The sequence below is a fragment of the Bufo gargarizans genome, chromosome 2 (genome assembly GCF_014858855.1).
Source record: "Bufo gargarizans isolate SCDJY-AF-19 chromosome 2, ASM1485885v1, whole genome shotgun sequence".
In the NCBI taxonomy this organism is placed as follows: Eukaryota; Metazoa; Chordata; class Amphibia; order Anura; family Bufonidae; genus Bufo; species Bufo gargarizans.
The window spans coordinates 470,780,908-470,798,862 of NC_058081.1; the positions used below are offsets into that span (position 1 = coordinate 470,780,908).

The window sequence follows — 17,955 nt, forward strand, 5'->3', positions numbered from 1 at the left end:
GCCTTAGTCACTCGCTCTCAACCTGAGATTATGAAATAAAGATAAAAGAAGGGGGAAGGTTATTCCAATCTTTTAGGGATAATAAAATCCCCAAGAAGGGTGAAATACCATGGGCGCCAACAGTGGTGGGATAGGGAGAGAAGAGGCCACATGGGATAGATGAACAACAGGCTAGGCAGTTCAACTGAGTGTTTGATGGGGGGAATGCGATGAAGGGAAGGTGCCTATAAAGGGGTTTATAGGCAATTTTGTATTTGCTCCTGAGGAAGGGGAACTGTGGTCCCCGAAATGCGTTGAGCCCTTCTACCTAATAAAGTGATTGATCTGAAGCCTTCTTGAGTGTGCTGCCATCTATCACTGACATTCTTCATGCGATCCTGGCCAGGGGGGTTCTATGTCACAGGTGTTAGGTGCTTATCCTGATGACTACCTGCCAGAAAAGTGAGTACACATATGTTTTTTTAAATTTCATTTTTATAAAACTCTATTTTATGGATACTCTCGTGACTTTCATTGCTTTTTAATAGCACGTATCTGGGTGTACTGGCGTAGTATTATTATTTATCTGTATATGCCTTTGCTATTCATTTATACGTATAGATACTATATGGATTATATAACAATTTACCATCCTTACTTCACGGGAGAGCTGGCGCTTAACTACTAACCCTCCCCCTTTTTTGTGTCCTGAGGGGATATGTGTGCACTATAGGAAACCCCTTTATAGGCACCTTCCCTTCATCACATTCCCCCTCATCATATATCAACCTGAGATTGACAGGGCTAGGCATAACTGTTCTGATGCCTGGCCCTGAAATTTTGCACATGCGCCACTGAGAGTTCAATCAACACATGCGCAGTAGATCTTATAAAGCTATCCCCGCTCCTGAGATACTAACTATGTCATCTGAACTCTTGCTGGCACAAGAACTAGATTTCAGGGCCAGGCATCAGAACAGTGTTGATTCAGCAACTGGTATACTAGGATTGAGCATGGCGACAGATGTTCTTTAAGGGCCAGAAGTAACAAACTAATATAGCCTTTGTAGTGGGGTTTCTTAAGAAGCTACTTAAATTTTAGGATTCACGCCTGTAGCTGTATTATAGCTCCTCAATTGATAGTAACATGTTTATTTTATATTTTATAAACTAACGAGTGAAATATTGTAGCATTATCCATATGTCAAGTTTTCTCCATAAGACATTGCCATAATGAGTTCTATCATACAGGCTCCATGCTAGCAGATCTTATTGTTAGAAACGCATTTATGGGATCCAGTCTCAAAGCATATCAAAATTATAATGCAGCAAAAATTGTCCAGAATTTCCAGTTTCTTCCAATATTTTTAATACAACTTGTTTCAATGTATTAGTTTTAATACATTACTTTTGGTTCCAACCAAACAATCATTAAAAACATTAATTAACAAAGATAGTCCAACCTTTATGTTTAGTGTCAAGGTTATCTAGTTGGTGATCTGTGAGGTAGAACTCTTCTAAAACCACTATGTGGCCACCATGATTCTTCAAAGCTCAGTAGACTGCTGTATATATGGTAACATCCTTTTCTTCTTTTTTTTTATTTATTTATTTTTAACAGCCACTGGCTTAATACATAAAATAGAGATGGACCTGAAAGGTGGTTTCCCATCCTACAAAACTGATGGCCTGTCTTTAGAATAGGTCATCAATATCAAATTGTGGGAATCTAAGCACAGCCCCTGATCGATGGGCTGGCTTCTTTTGGCTACGAAATCCATTTTGTAGGACTTGAGAAACCCTTTAACTACGCAAATGAACTATCCTACAGAAGCCAAAACAGTGGCAACTATCTGTAGACGGCACTGCTTCAGTGTTGTTGCTCCTGTAGTTACTCCTGCAGAGTAGGGTTCCAGTTGGCTTTGTGAGAAGCCATATGTATATTCCTTAAAGAGTCACTATAACTGTCAAACAGCTTAATAGAGAATGGCGTAAAAGGTAAATCACTTAATTTAAAAAATATTCCTGCATCTACCAATTAGTTTAAAAAAAAGAAAAAGGTAAATCATGGCCACTAGGGATATAACTTCCACCTAATTTGCAGTCCACTGCCTGTTGTGAGGCAAGATAAGTCCTTTGTAACAGAGACACAGAAAATGGCAGAGAGGAAATAGGGGTGTGTCAGAGCTAGATGAGATGTTGAGACTGATAAAAGAACTGATTCTACACAACTTCTGAACATCACAAGAGCCTTTTGACTTTCTGTAAGTGTGATCTCCCCCTTCTTATCTGTTCTGTGAGCACCAGAGCTGAAAACAAACATAGAGGGAAGTAAAGGAAAGGACATCACAGTGGGAGACGCCCTCTGCTTCTGAGAGAAATACATCTAGCTGTGCAGCTGAAGAGGGGAATCATTAGGATGAAAAAGACATTAGGGAAGCCCCAAAAGACCTATTCTTGCACAGTTATTATAGTACAAAGCACAATGGCTGTGCTCATTATGCAAACTTTTCTTGAAAACACTTTAAAGGGTCCAGCTATTAAGGAGCTATTGGAGTACTGATTTACAAGGTAGCTACCAATAGGTGGTACTAGAGACATTGTTTTCTTTCTTCTGGTGGAGAGCTTTTATGCATATTTTCTGAGGGTAAATTTGCCCAAAAATGTACCAGCTGGATCTCTGTGAGAAAGACTAATACCTTCCAGGAGTTTAATTAACAACCAATTGTGTCCTAGCCAACATTATCATAGCAAGACCTATCTGGAAACAACCTATATTGTCAGGCCTATCCCATTAAGGAGAATCCATACTTTGCCATAGAAATCTGCATAGGATACCTACCACCTTTTTAGCAAATCATGGCTATTGTGTGGGGCTTACAGTTCCCTCAGGTCAACAATGCTAAACTATAATTGAGGAATTAGTTTGGAACGGCTGAAAGAACCGACTCTGAACTGCTATACAGAGTGGCAACTCTAGACACACCACATACACACAACATACCGACACACACAACACACAATGAGAACACATTTCTTGTATAATAGTAGTGGAAGAAAAATTTTACCCATAAGGAGTCTCCGTTTCACCCGCTTGTCCACATCAGTAACTGACGTGGAATTGTACTCAGAACGCTCAATTGCAGCCTCATCCTTTTCTAAAACACAAGTAAGGGACAAACATGGAGCATTTGGTTAATCAAAAGCCCAAACTTCTACGACAGCCTCTTGGCAAAGGACGTCCAAAGTCTACAAGCCAGCAGTGATAGCATGGAATTCCATACGTAGAGTGTTAATTCCCTGCAAAAGCCCACCAGAGAAATGATTAGTGGCCCAGGGATGATGAGTGAAGTTATATACACAGAGAAAGGATCCTATTAATATACAAGGCAGTGAAAGAAAAAGTGCTTAAAGTTCTCGAGAACCAAGAAGAGTTCCAGTCAGTAACACACAGTGTGAGTAGACAGTGCACAATCCGCTGATGGATGATTAAGAGACACTTAGAGACTGACCTTGTAATAACGTGACACAGAGAGGGCACACATAGCATGCATGGACACAACCCAGACCACAGAATAAAAGAGAAGATCATTTGGGCAGTGCTGGTTGCCTGCTTGTCTATGGAATACACTTAAATAGACATTCAGATGTCGCAAAAATAGATTCTAATAATTGGTCAACATGCAGTGAAGCAAAAAAAGCAGCAGAAGAAAAATGGGTAAGTTTGTATGTGTACATCACACATACAGCATCACAAGGAGGGGAGAATGAATGGTCTACAGCAGGTTAGATGGACATGACAACACAAGAAAGGGTGACTTGAGAAGAAAAGGATCAATTCATTGAAAAAAAAAGGAGGTAGGATGGGGACAAAATGAACTGGATGGGTAGAAGAAAGGTTGTGAAGCAGGATAGTATTGCAATGCCTTAGGTTAAGAATGATCTCCACAATTTTTGTATCCACCAATTGTAAATAAGATGATTTGCAAGTAAGCATCGACTTTTCTGTTGCCTTTCAGTAGAAATACACGTGGATATTAAAGAAGTCTACATGTGAACTCATCATAATGGCCCATATATGGAACTTAGACTAAACAGACAGCTGTCTGAGCTCCAGCATTATAATTTTCCCTCTTCCACACCCCCAGCTAGCAGCGAAGAGTATGATTTCACTGTTGCAGTCTCTGAAAGCGTCTTTAATAGAACCTCTAAGAATTAGTAAGGCACTAACAGGTTGAGATGTGACTTCTCTACTCCTTCTCTCTCATGATCTCAGTGTAGCTTCAGCCTTGAGTACTCAAAGAAAGGCTAGTTGCTATGAACGTGCCTCTTGGCAACCTCATTTATAAGGCTGGAGCCAGATCATGTTTCCCTAGAAACCAGATTGTCCTAAATTATGTAGCTGTTCAGCTCAAAGCTGTATTAGCTTTTTACTGACATCAGATAAAGAAGTAACCCATGCAATTCCTTACTTTACAGTTAATAAGATTTTTCTAGAAAATATAGACTGGGCGGAGAACCTATTTATCGTCTAAGCTACATGTGATCATGTTAGTAACATTAGGATGTGGCCAACCAGAAGTTTGATCCACAGAACCCACCACAGGGGGAATTAGGTATTACACAGTGACCATTGAGATGAAGGCTATCTATAAAATACATGGATGACCTAAGTCTGCCATAGCGAGACTCTCTGCTCTGGCTAACAGATGGGCCAATCAGATGTACATATAGTATATAGAGAGGGGTTGTCCTGATGGAACAACCCTTTTAAGGGGGATATCTGTCTTTTTTTCCTTCCCAAAACAGCCCAACTCTTGCCTATGAGTTCTGAATTATAATGCAGCATTCAATCAATCACGTGGCCTAGGCGCATCTCTGTTTTATTCAAGTGAGCTGCAATACCAAGCACGGCTGCTATCCAATGGACCGCCCTCTACTTGGTAAGCTGCAAGGAGGCTGTGACGGCCACCGGAGAACTGCTGTGTCCTCAAACAGCTGATCATCAGGGGTCCTGGGTGTCATATCCCTGCTGACCTATCCTGAGGACAGGTCATCAATATCAGATTCTCGGAAAACCCCTTTAACATGGATAATCTATATAAGCTAACTGAACCAAAAGGTGGCACAAAAATAGTCGTAAAGCTTGCAGATCATCTTATTCTTGTTTAGTTAGCAAAAAAACAGAAGGGTGGACACCAGCTTTAATTTTAAATGCAGTTTCTGGTAAGGGGATTTGCACATGCAGCGAACAAAATAAGAAAGAGTCAGGTGAGGGGAACAGACAAATGCATTAAACAAAAGAAAAAAGGGGAGTATTCATTTAGCATTGCAAATGGTTCACGGTCTTGTAATGATGCTATGAGATGCACCATACAAGCTAGCAAGATGGGTGGGGGAGGGTCAGGAGTGTTAAGGGGAGCTGCCTATCTCTGCCAACACTACATGGTTGAGTGAACGACACATTTTACAAGTTCTAGATTAGATAAGGCTGCAACGAGGCTCTTTTTGAGTTTACTTTTTGTGATATCAGCATTATAATATTTTTGGAAATTACTCATAAAACATCAGTTTTAAGACAAGACAGGCAATCAGGGACCATCACCAGAAAGCAGAGTAATTCAGAACGAAAAATTAAAAACAAGATATAAAAAAATGAATTAAAAAACACACATTAAAACCCAAAACAAGCTTATTCCAATTTAAAACAAGAAACCAAAAAAACAAACTGAACAAAAGAGGGAGCGGGAAGGGTGGACACAGGGATCAAATGTAATTGACAATAGGAATGTAAACATGTATAAAACATAATTCATTGACATTTCGGCTTCAATGACAAATAAACGTGTTGCTCTGATGTATATTTTTGGAACTCCTTATACAAAACACAAGTCAATGCCGTTCCCATAGAAAATATACTTTTTGGCAGTTCAATGAAAACTGTTTATTTTATAATATAAAGCACAATTTTATGCACAGTATACATAAAAGCAGCAAAAAGATCTGAGTGAAGCCTGCAAGCAAAAACATGAAACAATAGACACATTTAAGATGAAGTGAAAAGTTTGATCAACAATTATTTGACCCCATACAGTTGACCCATATCTCCCACAATCCTCTACCAGTTACTGTATTAGTTGTGCACTTTGGGAGATGAAAATTAACAGGCAATTGCAAGCTTTACTAGAAGTGATATAACTTCATCTAAGGCATAATTAAAGGAGTTATCCAATTTCAAGAACCTCCCCCCCCATGTGCCGGGCCCCTCACAGGTAATATACTTACCCCGCTCCCGGCGCTGCTCCTGGTCCCCGCACCGCCGCTGCTGCTTCTCCCAGTCAGGGGGGGGGGGGGGGGGGAAGCAGCCAATGGCAGACGGGGAAGGGGACAAACTTACTTACTGGCTGGCCACCCCCAGAAAAGTGCCAATATGGCCTTGATCAGAAGACCTAAATAACCTTAATAGCAACCCCATATAAAAAGCTGCAGCTGTTAGACAGTGTATCTCTAGGAACCAGTCTGGTACAAATTACTAAAATTGTGTTGTTCCTAAAGGGGGAATCCCAATTAAACTGCTCCCCTATATGAGATCCATATGCCCAGATAAAGCATATTGTCTTCATGTAGCAGCCCTTTTAAAGGGTAAATCCAGGCATATCAATGTCCACATATATGTCCACACATGGGCCAACACGGAGACTCTGACAAAATTCTATACAAAGCACCTGAATGGTCCTCTCTGTGGAATGTTGTGTCAGAAATTTCCAGTGGTGAGACTCTAGGAGTATGGGTGGGAGTTTATAGTTCTATGGGTGCTAGTATAGGGTCCAGGGCACCATTGATGAGCCCTTCTAAAGTGTCTCATTAGAAGTGACCATTTAATGGCATGTGGCATGATATTAGAAGGACACTTTTAGGTGAATGTCCACTTAAAAAAAGATATAAAACATACAGTTTGTTATCCTAAAGCTGAACAAAAATGTCGAGTAGTAAATCTAAACTGCCAAATTAATGTTTACAAAGTTAATAGCTTCAAGGTCATTAACCACAGAAGTCTAGTTTCACTGCCTAGTATAAATGAATTCCTTTAACCGAGGTCAGCCGAGTTTTAACATGGGGTCTTTACACGGGTTAAAGATATCACATCCACAGCTTAAGAGATGTGTAATTGTCATAATATGATTTTATAATCACATAATCAGAAACCTGAAGCAAGTGTTCTAGAAAAAAAACTTATCTACTGTGGAAATAATGCTTGCAGTGAAGGTGACACTAGAGAGGTGGTGAGGGACTAATCTTCTGTCAGTGAAGACCACTCTTTTTCCACATATGTTCTAGTCTCTGATGATGTACAAATTGAAAAAAAAAAATGATTGAAACTCTGGATATTAGAAGCCATGTAACAGTATGACATTTTCCAGAACTGATTATAATAATTATGAAATACAGTAAAATTATATAAAAACTTGGCATCCATAGGGCCTGTATGATACCAAAGTTAACCAATAATTCAGAACACAAACTATATCCACAGCTATCAATACTTGGCTCTTTTATTTTTGGATCTATAGTGGCGCAAGAGGATATGATCACTGTCAAGGGCAGACACAGGCAGAACATATCTATCTAATATTGGTATATATATATATATATATATATATATATATATATATATATATATATATAATACAACAGATGATGCAGCAGCACAGTCAGACGTTGTGCGCTGGGTGCAATATTCCTCAGAGAGGCTGGCTTGTCCTCCAACATGTATATTCACCAAATGAAGAGGCAGCACTTCCAGTCATGGGTGATAGGGTGACGACCCCAAACTTTATTCCCAGCAACGTTTCGGCCTTCTCTCTGAGGCCTTTTGACAAAGGCCTCAGAGAGAAGGCCGAAACGTTGCTGGGAATAAAGTTTGGGGTCGTCACCCTATCACCCATGACTGGAAGTGCTGCCTCTTCATTTGGTGAATATATATATATATATATATATATATATATATATAAAATATTTTTTTTCATATCTATCCATTTCCTGTCTATGTATCTATCTACAACAAGAAACAACAGCAGCAATATAACTGAAAGCAAAAAACCTGGGTGCAATCCCTCCAGGGCCGTTGGCTAATAGTACAAAAATATCCACTTAAGGATAAGCACTCCAGTTAAGGTATAAAGGGTGATGAACCTGCTTTTATTACCCCAAAACGCAATGTTTCAGTCCAACTTAATGGGCTTGAGAAAGGCCCCATGGAGTTGGGGTGAAACTTTGCGTTTTGGGGGAATAAAAGCTGATCCATTATCCTTTTACCTTTACTGGAGTGCTGCCTCATTTCTTCAAGTGGATATGTAATATCTATCTACCCATCTATCTACATATCATCTTATGTATATCTCATATCTGTGTATCTCATATCTATGTATCTAATATTTATCTATCTAAGGTGAAAGGGTGGTGGACCCACTTTACTTACCTCCAACTGCAGGTGGAGGTGAATAACATGGGTCCACCACCCTTCAACCTTACTTTGGAGTAATGCCTCATTCTTCAGTTTTTATATGTATTGGCCTACAACCCTACAAACGCAAAGGTACTGCACCAACATCTAAAATATTTTGACATGTGCTGTTTCTTTTTGTTTTACAATCTATCTCTCTATCGAGATAGACAGATAGATAAATTATTCACAAAAAGTTAGGGATATTTAGCTTGTGGGTGAAATTTCAGGATGAACCTAAATGCACTCTCACCTTTACAGGTGAACTTTATGTCACCTTCTCTAAACTTTTGAATGCACATGTCCAATTGTTCAATGCTTTTGCACAACTTGCTGTTCGGAGCTTAACAGCAAAATTCACAATAGGTGTTTGATTCATGAATAGCCCAATAAATGTCCTGCTCCTATTAGAATTGTATTTACATCATGCTGTTCACATTTTGACATTATGAGACCAAGACAACACCTAACAATTGATCAATAGTACCTTGCCATTGCGAGGCTTTAAGAAGGATGTTCTCAGACAGAAGTGGCTTAGAGTATCACAGAGTGTCATCAGCAGGTTGCAACAGAGATACAGAGAGCCTGGAAGAGTCACAGAAAGGCATAGAAGTGGATATCATTGGGCCACATTCCATACTGTTGACCGCTTCATTGTGAACAATGCTCCGTGGAACCGGTTTTTGAATGCCACACAACTCCAGACTTATTTAAGAGGTTAGAGGAACCCAAGTGTCACGTCAGACCATTCAAAACAATTTACATCAGTGTGGTCATAGTAGATGAACTTCAAGTGTACCTGACCACACCACCAGGAACAGGCATCATCGTCTTGCATTGGCCAAGGAGTGAGCATCTATGTTGGATGAGGGACCAGTGTCAGCCACTGTTGTCACCAGAAGAGCCTTTGGTTGTGGTGTTACAGTGTAGGCAGATGTGTCTAGTCAATACAGAATTTCCCTAGACTTTGTGAATGGTACAGTAATAGGCCCATACTACTTGAATAACATAATTAATCATTGTGCCTCTGCATGAACAACACTGGCCTAATTTCATCCTCATGGACAACAATGCACCAGCTCATCAAGGTCAACAAAGAATGATCAGCTGAGTCGCTGCGTAGAGGTTTGTAACTGTGTACTCCAAAACCTCAGGGACCTGAGTGCCAGCCTTCAAGAAGAGTGGGATGCCATGCCTCAGCACACAATAAGTCGACTTGTGAACAGCATGAGATGTCATTGTCAAGCTAATTGATGCTCAAGTCCACAAGACAAGTTTTTGAGATAGACATTTTTTGTGGGGGTATACCCACCACTGTTGTCTTTTGTTTCAATAAGTTTGAGATGAGGAAATCACCATTGCATGTACTTAAATGCCCTACTTTCACGATAATATAACTGTAGCGTGAACTTTTTATATTTTCCATAAATTTCACCCGAAAGCCAAATAGCTCTAACTTTTTGTTAGTGTTCATCTATCTAGAAAAAACTTCACCCTCTCCCCATAATTTCTGTATTTTCTTAAACTTTGCATTCTCCTCTTACAACATTTTTTGCGGGTCGGATGCGGACCCATTTACTTTAATGTGCTATGTGCATCCGCACGTCCGTGCCGTGCCATCCACAAAATGATAGAACATGTCCTATTCTTGTTTGAATTAGGTCTGTTCTACTAGGGGCCAGCTGTTCTGTTCCGCAAATGCGGAATGCACACGTCCGGTACCCAGGTTTTGCGATCGTGTTCGGTCGTGTGCAAGAGTCCTTAAGCATACATAACTCTGCATCCTACTAGTGAGATCCATTCTGGGAAATCAGGTGTGCTTTACCAGACCCTTAATTACAATTTACTGTGAGACTAGTACAGTAGTAGTACAACTGCAAACAGCAGACAAAAGAATATTACGGTAAAATCGCACATATTGGGCTTAATTTATCAAAGACTGGCGAGGTGCAGGCCTTTTCATCAAGTAGATGCAGTCCATAAGCCTAGATTGAAATCTACTCCAGCCCCCGACACGTATGTCGGCTGCATGGGCTCTTCAAATTTCCACAATAAAGATGTGTGACTTTTTTACACCAAAACTGAAGTAAGGTGCGATGATAATTGACCCCCAATGTGTAAACATTGCTTTCTTGACCAACTAGAACTTGAATGTGAAGCCAAACAGCATATATTTCACAATTCTGAATTATGGGAAATCTGATTTTAGCTGTAAATTATTCACTTGGTCCATCCATATATTAAATGGTTGGCCAATTATATAAACAGCTTTATGTAGTATTACATGTCTCCTGTAGTGGCTGAGCTTCAATACCAAGTATGGCCACTATCCACTGGACGGCACTGTGCTTGGTAAGCTGCGAGAAGGCTGTGGAGCTTATCAGAAAGCCGCAGCCTCTTCAAGTAATTGATCGGTAAGGCTGCTGGGAGTCAGACCCTCACCAATCACATACTGATGACCTATGCTGAAGATATTAAAAACTCTGACAACCCCTTTAACGTAATGATAGACTTTTAATGTTTGTATATTTTTTGTGACAGAGTCATTAACTGAATTTATTATGAAAAAATATGCAGATTTCTTTCACATTGTTAATTTTTCTAACATTTTTATCAAGTATGCCGAAAGCTTTTTTCTGATACTCATTACTAGGGATGAGCGAATTTCAGGTTATGAAATTCGCTCACGCTACGTTTACTGGTAAAAGGTGAATTGCGTTATGGATTCCATTACCACGGACCATAACCCAATTCTATGTCGAATGCATAACGGAATGCCTTTAGAGGAATTCCGTTATTCATCCCGTCATAATAGAAGTCTATGGGCTGCAAAATGGATCTGTCCCGTTTCCGTTATTCAGGAGAGCACTCCTTTTACCAGTAAACGAAGTGTGACAGAATTTCAAAATATGAAATTCGCTCATCTCTACTCATTACACATACAGTATATTTTTTTTACACCATGACAGCAATGAAAAAAAATGGCTTGTATGATAGTCAATGGTCTCCTTAAATAAATCATATGTACTACCGAGCGTTATCCACACAGTTAAATCCTCCGTGGGAACTTACCAATACACGTTCTACCATCTGAGTGAAGGGCATATTTCAGGTGGCAGCCACATACTGGGCCTGTGTCCGTGTCTTCGCAGGTGTGCTGACAGCCTCCATTTCCATAATTACAGGTTACTATTTAGACCCAAAAATACATATGCAAACAAACAGAAATGTTAATGATAAATTAATGAAATAACAAATTGATGCAATTTCCAAGTACATTTCATTGGCCTTTAAAATGGGCTATATTTACTTTGCAAGTACCTAATAACACAATAAAAAAAATAATCATAAAAATATGATGGTAGACTGGCCAGCATGTGCTGTATGGACAGGAAATGTACAAGGCAAATATTCTGTCTTTACAGACCAGACCTGTAAACTTTCCCGCAATGGCTGAAATTTAACATGGTTGCCAGAGATCACTTTTTATTCAGTTTACTTTTTACTTTATTCTTGTCCATGAGCTACACCGGATATTGCAGCTCATCTCAATTCGAGTAAATAGTGTTGAGGACAACCACTTTAAAGGAGTTTTCTGAGATTTTGATACTGATGATCTATCCTAACCTGAGGACAGGTCATCAGTATCAAAATCTCAGAAAACCCCTTTAAGGAAAGGCATATGGCAATGTAGAAAAAGTTTAGGGAAGTGGGGAAAAATGCTGCAAACTAAGAATGCTCAGAACTGGTTTGATGTATGATGAAGTATGAGGGGTACTTCACACGCTCAAGTTTTCAGCAAACGGAGTTGGAGATTTGGTGAAGATTATTGGTGTCCAAATGCTAAGAAATATAGGCAGATATTTATCATGCAGTACCATCAGGAAGGTGTCTAATTGGCTCCAAACAACCAGAAACATACAGCCAATGTCAAGAAATGAAGAACTATCTTCAGTGTAAACAAGAACAAGGAGTCCTGGAAGTGATGACATGGCCCCCACACAGCCCTCATCTCAGGCTCATCGTGTCTGTCTTGGATTACATGAAGAGACAGAAGGATCTTAGCAAGCCTATATTTACAGAAAATATGTGGTTAGTTCTTTAAAAAGTTTGGCACAATCAAGTTCCTTCAAAAACTGTGTGCAAGTGTACCTAGTAGAATTTATGCTGTTTGAAGGCAAACGGTGATCACACCAAATACTGATCTGATTTAAGTTTCTCTTTTGTTCATTCACGTTGCATTTTGTTAATAGATTTAACACTTATAAACACTTCTATTTTAAAACATCCTTACCTCTGCAGCAGTAAGTATGTTAGAAATGAAAACGTACCCCTTTTTTATTCTTTTACATAAGTCTAGAGAAGTACTTAAATGGGCAAGTAAAAAAGCTATGCCATACTGTATACTTGTGATGGCTAACCTACGGCACTCCAGCTGTGGTGAAACGACTCCCAGCATGCTCCATTTATTTCTATGGAGTTCTGAATACAGCCAAACAAGTGTTGGGAGTTGTAGTTTTACAACAGCTGGAGTGCCGGAGGTTAGCCATCACAGCTATATACTCACTCTAATAATTCTGATATGCAGTCTCCGATCATCTGTGTTTTCAGCTGGACACATTTGCGTGTTATATTTCGTGATCACATTGGCCAGTTGATATTTTGTGCATGGTGATATCATGTGGTGCCGATTAACCATTCTGGTCTTTGCGATAAAATACTATTTTACAATGACCATCAAGCAATTGAGTCAAGTTGAAACACAGAGGACCAGGGAATAAAGAGCAATGACAGTGAGAAAATGGCCCAGGAATGGTAATATGGGTATATTATGCTTTTCTTAGAATTTGCATTACAAGTTGTATTATTTCATTGATTTAGGCAAAAATCCAGGTTTCATTTATTGCCTCCTAACGTGTGCCGAAAGGTAACATGACAGAGATTTATCTATATACTGATGAGTAGTCAAAAGAGAACTGTATATAACTGTAAACAGTCTGCTTTGGTTGATTTTAGGTAGGTGGTTAGTGGCACAATTTTGCCCAACACTCACACTTACACAATATTGTGCATCCATAAGACACAGAAGTATCTTTCAGAAGTAACTTTCTAAAATAACTCTGGGAAGACAACAGCCTAACCATATCAGTTGTACTCCGATTAGATTGACTGTGGACTACTGTACTGTGACTCCAGCTGGAAAGAAAAAGGGTGACTCAAACTTTACAAGAGTTAAATCATACAATCCTAGGCTTCTTCTTAGATTACACCACTGGTTGGGACTTCGTAACCAAAGTTATGAAATAGGCCAGAACTTAGGTTAGGGCTAGATGATAACCCTTGTCTAAAGCCTTAGTAGATGTTCCAAATTCCAAAGAACCTTGCAAGTAACCCTAGGATGGGACATTGCACACCAAAAGTGTTTGAGGACCTTTAAGGGGCATTTATGCAAAAAAGGGAAGCTGCAGTTGACCACTGACCAGTCAAGGAAATATTGTGGAGGACATTTTACAGCAATGTAAATTGTAAGGTGGTGAACCTTTTTCAGCCACAAGTCCCACAGCAGGTTCTGTGGCAAATTCCCATCAAAATCTGCATGTATAACATGTGGATTCCACCCTTCTCCATTGAAAAGTGTGAAGAACATGGTGAAAATCAACAGCAGAGATTAACATACTGTGAATTTAAAAATCCACAATGCAGCTACTTTTCTAAGCGGAAAACCTCTGCAGCCTGTAGATAAGATTTGTTCAGATCTCATCCACATTTACTATATTCCACTGTGGATTTTTCATACGACAATCCACACGGAAAACGTGCAGCAAATAAGCTACATGTGCAGGTGACCTCAGTCTGAAGCACAGGGTACAGCCAGCTAAATATCAGGATAATGTTTTTTTGTAATTTTTTATCTCAGTGATTATGAACATCAAAGGCCTTATCTCTGGCTAGATCTGTAATTATGAATCGCCTCAGGCTGCATCTTTTCTTGATGCTTCATGTTTATTTGGCTTTGTAAGCAAAAATTGTTTAAGATATGTGATTTAAGAAAAATATGGTTCATTAAGATGTAGGTGGAGAGCCAAGAATGTGAAGCAAATGTGTTTCAAAGGCAAAAACGCTAATATTAACTTCATACAAACAGAGCTATGCTAATCTTTAGGCAAGCAAGTTAAAGCCTAATTGCATTCTTCCTAAAAGGTTTGTTTGCTTTAGCAATTCTACTTGTTAGAAGGGTCTCTTGGCAATAAACTGACTGCAGCTATCTCTAACCCCCCCCCCCCATACACATACACATTGGGCTCGGCCGAAAACATATGTGTATTCCATGGGGATAGCATTGATGCTGGACAATTCTGACGGTGGCTTATCTCGAGATATGGATTGGACGAAAATATTCACTTCGTCTGATCCTTCAGAGCTGGGAACTCCAAACACATTCGACTGTTGGCCAAACCCGCCATTCTTAGCGGGTTTGGATGACAATACACTAATGTGTATGGGGGTCGGAAAGGGAATCTCTCACCAGTGACTTCATGATCCAAGTGTATGCATAGACACATAGCTGTGGTTTACCTGATTAAAACGCTGTTCTTCTTTTATCGATCCGAAGCTCCGTTCCAGAGATACGGTACTTTTTCTTATTATGCAAATTAGACCTTTGGTGCAATGAGGAAGTCACCATGGCTCTTTTTGCACTCAAACTCCACTCATATCTGTGGCTAGCCCGTGCTTAGCTGCTTTGGTTAACAGGGACAGGCTCTGGCAAAGCAGCCAGGGAGGGGCTGGCCATAGAAAGGAGTGGAAGCTTGGATGCAACAAAAGCAATGGCGACTCTCTCATTGCACCAAAGGCCTAATCTGTATATTAAGAAAATGTATCATAACTTTGGAATGGAGCCTTAAATCAACAAAATAAAAACTGCATTTTTAACAGATGAACCACAGCTATGTAGCTATGATAGGAAGGGCGCTAGTGACAGATTCCCTTTAAGTGTCCAATTTTCCTGCATGGCCACTACAGGAGAAATAAAGCATTACACAGTACCCATTCAAATAAGTGGGTTGTATGTGTAGTGCAGGACAGATCCTCTAGAGCGCCTTTTAACTGTTTTAAAGGGTTAATTATAGAGTCATTACATAAAAAGGTTAGTTGAGAAAACTTACAGCATCTGACCTACTAGCACATATAAGTAAAGTTGTCCATCATGTAGGGACCCTCTATATTTTAATCATAGGTGAGCATAAACTTAAAGGCAGACATTGGAGGCACCTCTGGGACCTACATCTATACTTAGAACGTATTCTTAGAATGCAAGAATACAGTTCCAGGCAAGAGCAGAATACAGAATACATTTTGTGTCCTCCATAATGTCATACAAGACCTTTAACATTACATTCCTGATTTCTCCTGTAACTGGGATTAACATATTAGCACCAGTTAAATGCTGAATACAGCCCCCAGAAAAGTTGTATCAGGCTGTACAGTCTTCCTGCATAGCTGATCTGCGTCTGCTAAGACCCAGCATCTTGTGCAGAGTCCCAGCCCCGGAGATCACATGATCGTTAAAACGAGGCAGGTAGTGGAACTGAAGCTTCTTGATCTGTATAGACAGTGCTCATTGTATGCAGTGATGGGGAAGGCAAGTACGGTAAAAACTGTCCCTGCCTTCGCCATGGGGAGCCATGCTGTCACTGACAGTGGCATCCTTGCTCCTAATCATGCAGCTGTGATCTCTGCAAGGACATTTAGAACTGTCCGTGAGAGATAAGTGCCATTCTCCCAAATACATATAGCCAACAGGTGGTTGGGAAGCAGTAAGCTCCACCTTGTGGTGACTGATGGCAGTCAGAATTCCATCATTTAACTCTATATTTTTGTAGGGAATTTGGAGCATCATATCACAAAAAGAATGCTCTTAACAGTATAAAAAGATATTAAATTAATCACCACAGTTCACTAAATTCAAAATGGTGTGTTAAAAGTGGAGATTCTGTGGTGGCCAACCATAGCATTAAATGAATGTCAATTGATGTCAATAGGCACCAATCAACACTTTGCTTTCACTCTTTAAAAAGGAAAATAATTATTGTCATGTTCTGCAGTGTACCATATCTAACACTTCGTACAGTAGGATTTTACACGGCTGCTTGAAAGACGAGACAACATTAAAGAATTTGGTAATGTGAAGAAAATAAATGTCAGCTACCTACATGTACAGTCCCTCTGGTTCTTTGCAAGTTCGAAGCCTGGACGACACTCACATGCCACTCCCACTTTAGGCGTCTCTCGGCAGATATGGGCGCAGTCATGGTCTTTGTTCATGCAATTCATGCCTTCTGTGAAAAACAGAGGAACACATCAAGGGAAAGAAATTCTAGGAAACCTGGCTTGCAATCTTTATACAACAAAGACCATTGGCCAAATGCTGATGACACCCTCATAAGCAAGGACCAAGTGTGCATGTTTATTTCAACAGGGAGAGTGCAATATACCACTGCCAGAATCCTCTGGAAGTGGCTTATCTCCTGTGGTAACAAAGAAAAGGGGCGTCTTGAAGTCGAAGAGTCAAGTGATCACCATACATAGCTGGTTTGCCAGTCCTGCTGACAGAGTTCAGCAAAGTTTTCTCTTATTCACATGTGTACCTTAACCCCTAAATCAGGGATTCCTAAACCTTTTAATACAAAGTGAAGGAGGAACAACAGCTACAAATTCAGCAAGTATCTGAGTCATGGTGATCAGATCCCATTTAACATCTGGATTTTATGAGAGAGAAGGCTAAAGAGTTCACGGGTTTGCTGATGTCTCATTATCTACCACTGTGAGTAACTGTGTCCACTAACTAGCCAAAGTGCCAGTCCAGCATAGTCGGGTATCTACACAGAAGGTGAGTGGACTGAGTAGCAAAAATTTAAATGGGACTGGCTTTTGGTGCTTCTTAGCCCCTCCTCACCCCAACTTCTTTCCATGAGCTTTGAGATAATTTTCTGCACCCATTTATGCCATTGCTGTAGGACCTGGGAATAGGGGATGCCTGTACATGTCCTCCCCACCCTATAAATAAGGGATAAGATATCTCTTCAGGAGGATAACTTGCTGCCGTATGTACACCGTTGGGCATTTAAAACATAACTCATGCCAGATTTCCCTGTCTATGGGTGTTCTTAGTAAAAGGACAGCACAAATTTCCAAGGCAAAAGAAAAGCACAAATGATACCACCACCAGTGCCTTATTTTTCAACCCTTCAACCTTCAACTGGACTGTTAGGGGGCATTTCCACAACAGCCATCGCCCGCTTAATGGGGGCATCTCTGCAATTGCTGTAATGTACAGTATATCTAACATACTGTATATAGTCATTACATAACTTGTCTTCAAAGGGAAGCTCAGAGAAATTGCATATGCTGTGGGGGATGTACTGCACAGCCTGGAAGGTCAGCGATGTCTCCTGCACCCACCTTCTCCAACG

At 40.1% G+C, this 17,955-nt stretch overlaps 1 protein-coding gene across 4 annotated transcripts in view; it reads right to left on the reverse strand.

Moving 5' to 3' along the window:
- Positions 1-17,955, reverse strand: part of SCUBE1 (signal peptide, CUB domain and EGF like domain containing 1) — a 299,572-nt gene that overhangs the window by 81,172 nt on the left and 200,445 nt on the right. Inside the window, exons 5-7 of one of the 4 annotated variants that reach the window (XM_044281072.1) lie at positions 16,696-16,818; positions 11,555-11,671; positions 3,048-3,137 (exon numbers count right to left, since the gene is read on the reverse strand). In XM_044281072.1, coding sequence (XP_044137007.1) covers positions 3,048-3,137; positions 11,555-11,671; positions 16,696-16,818 — 330 coding nt within the window. Of the gene's footprint in view, positions 1-3,047; positions 3,138-11,554; positions 11,672-16,695; positions 16,822-17,955 lie in introns of all 4 variants that reach the window. The other 3 variants (XM_044281071.1, XM_044281074.1, XM_044281073.1) reach the window with 3 other exon arrangements.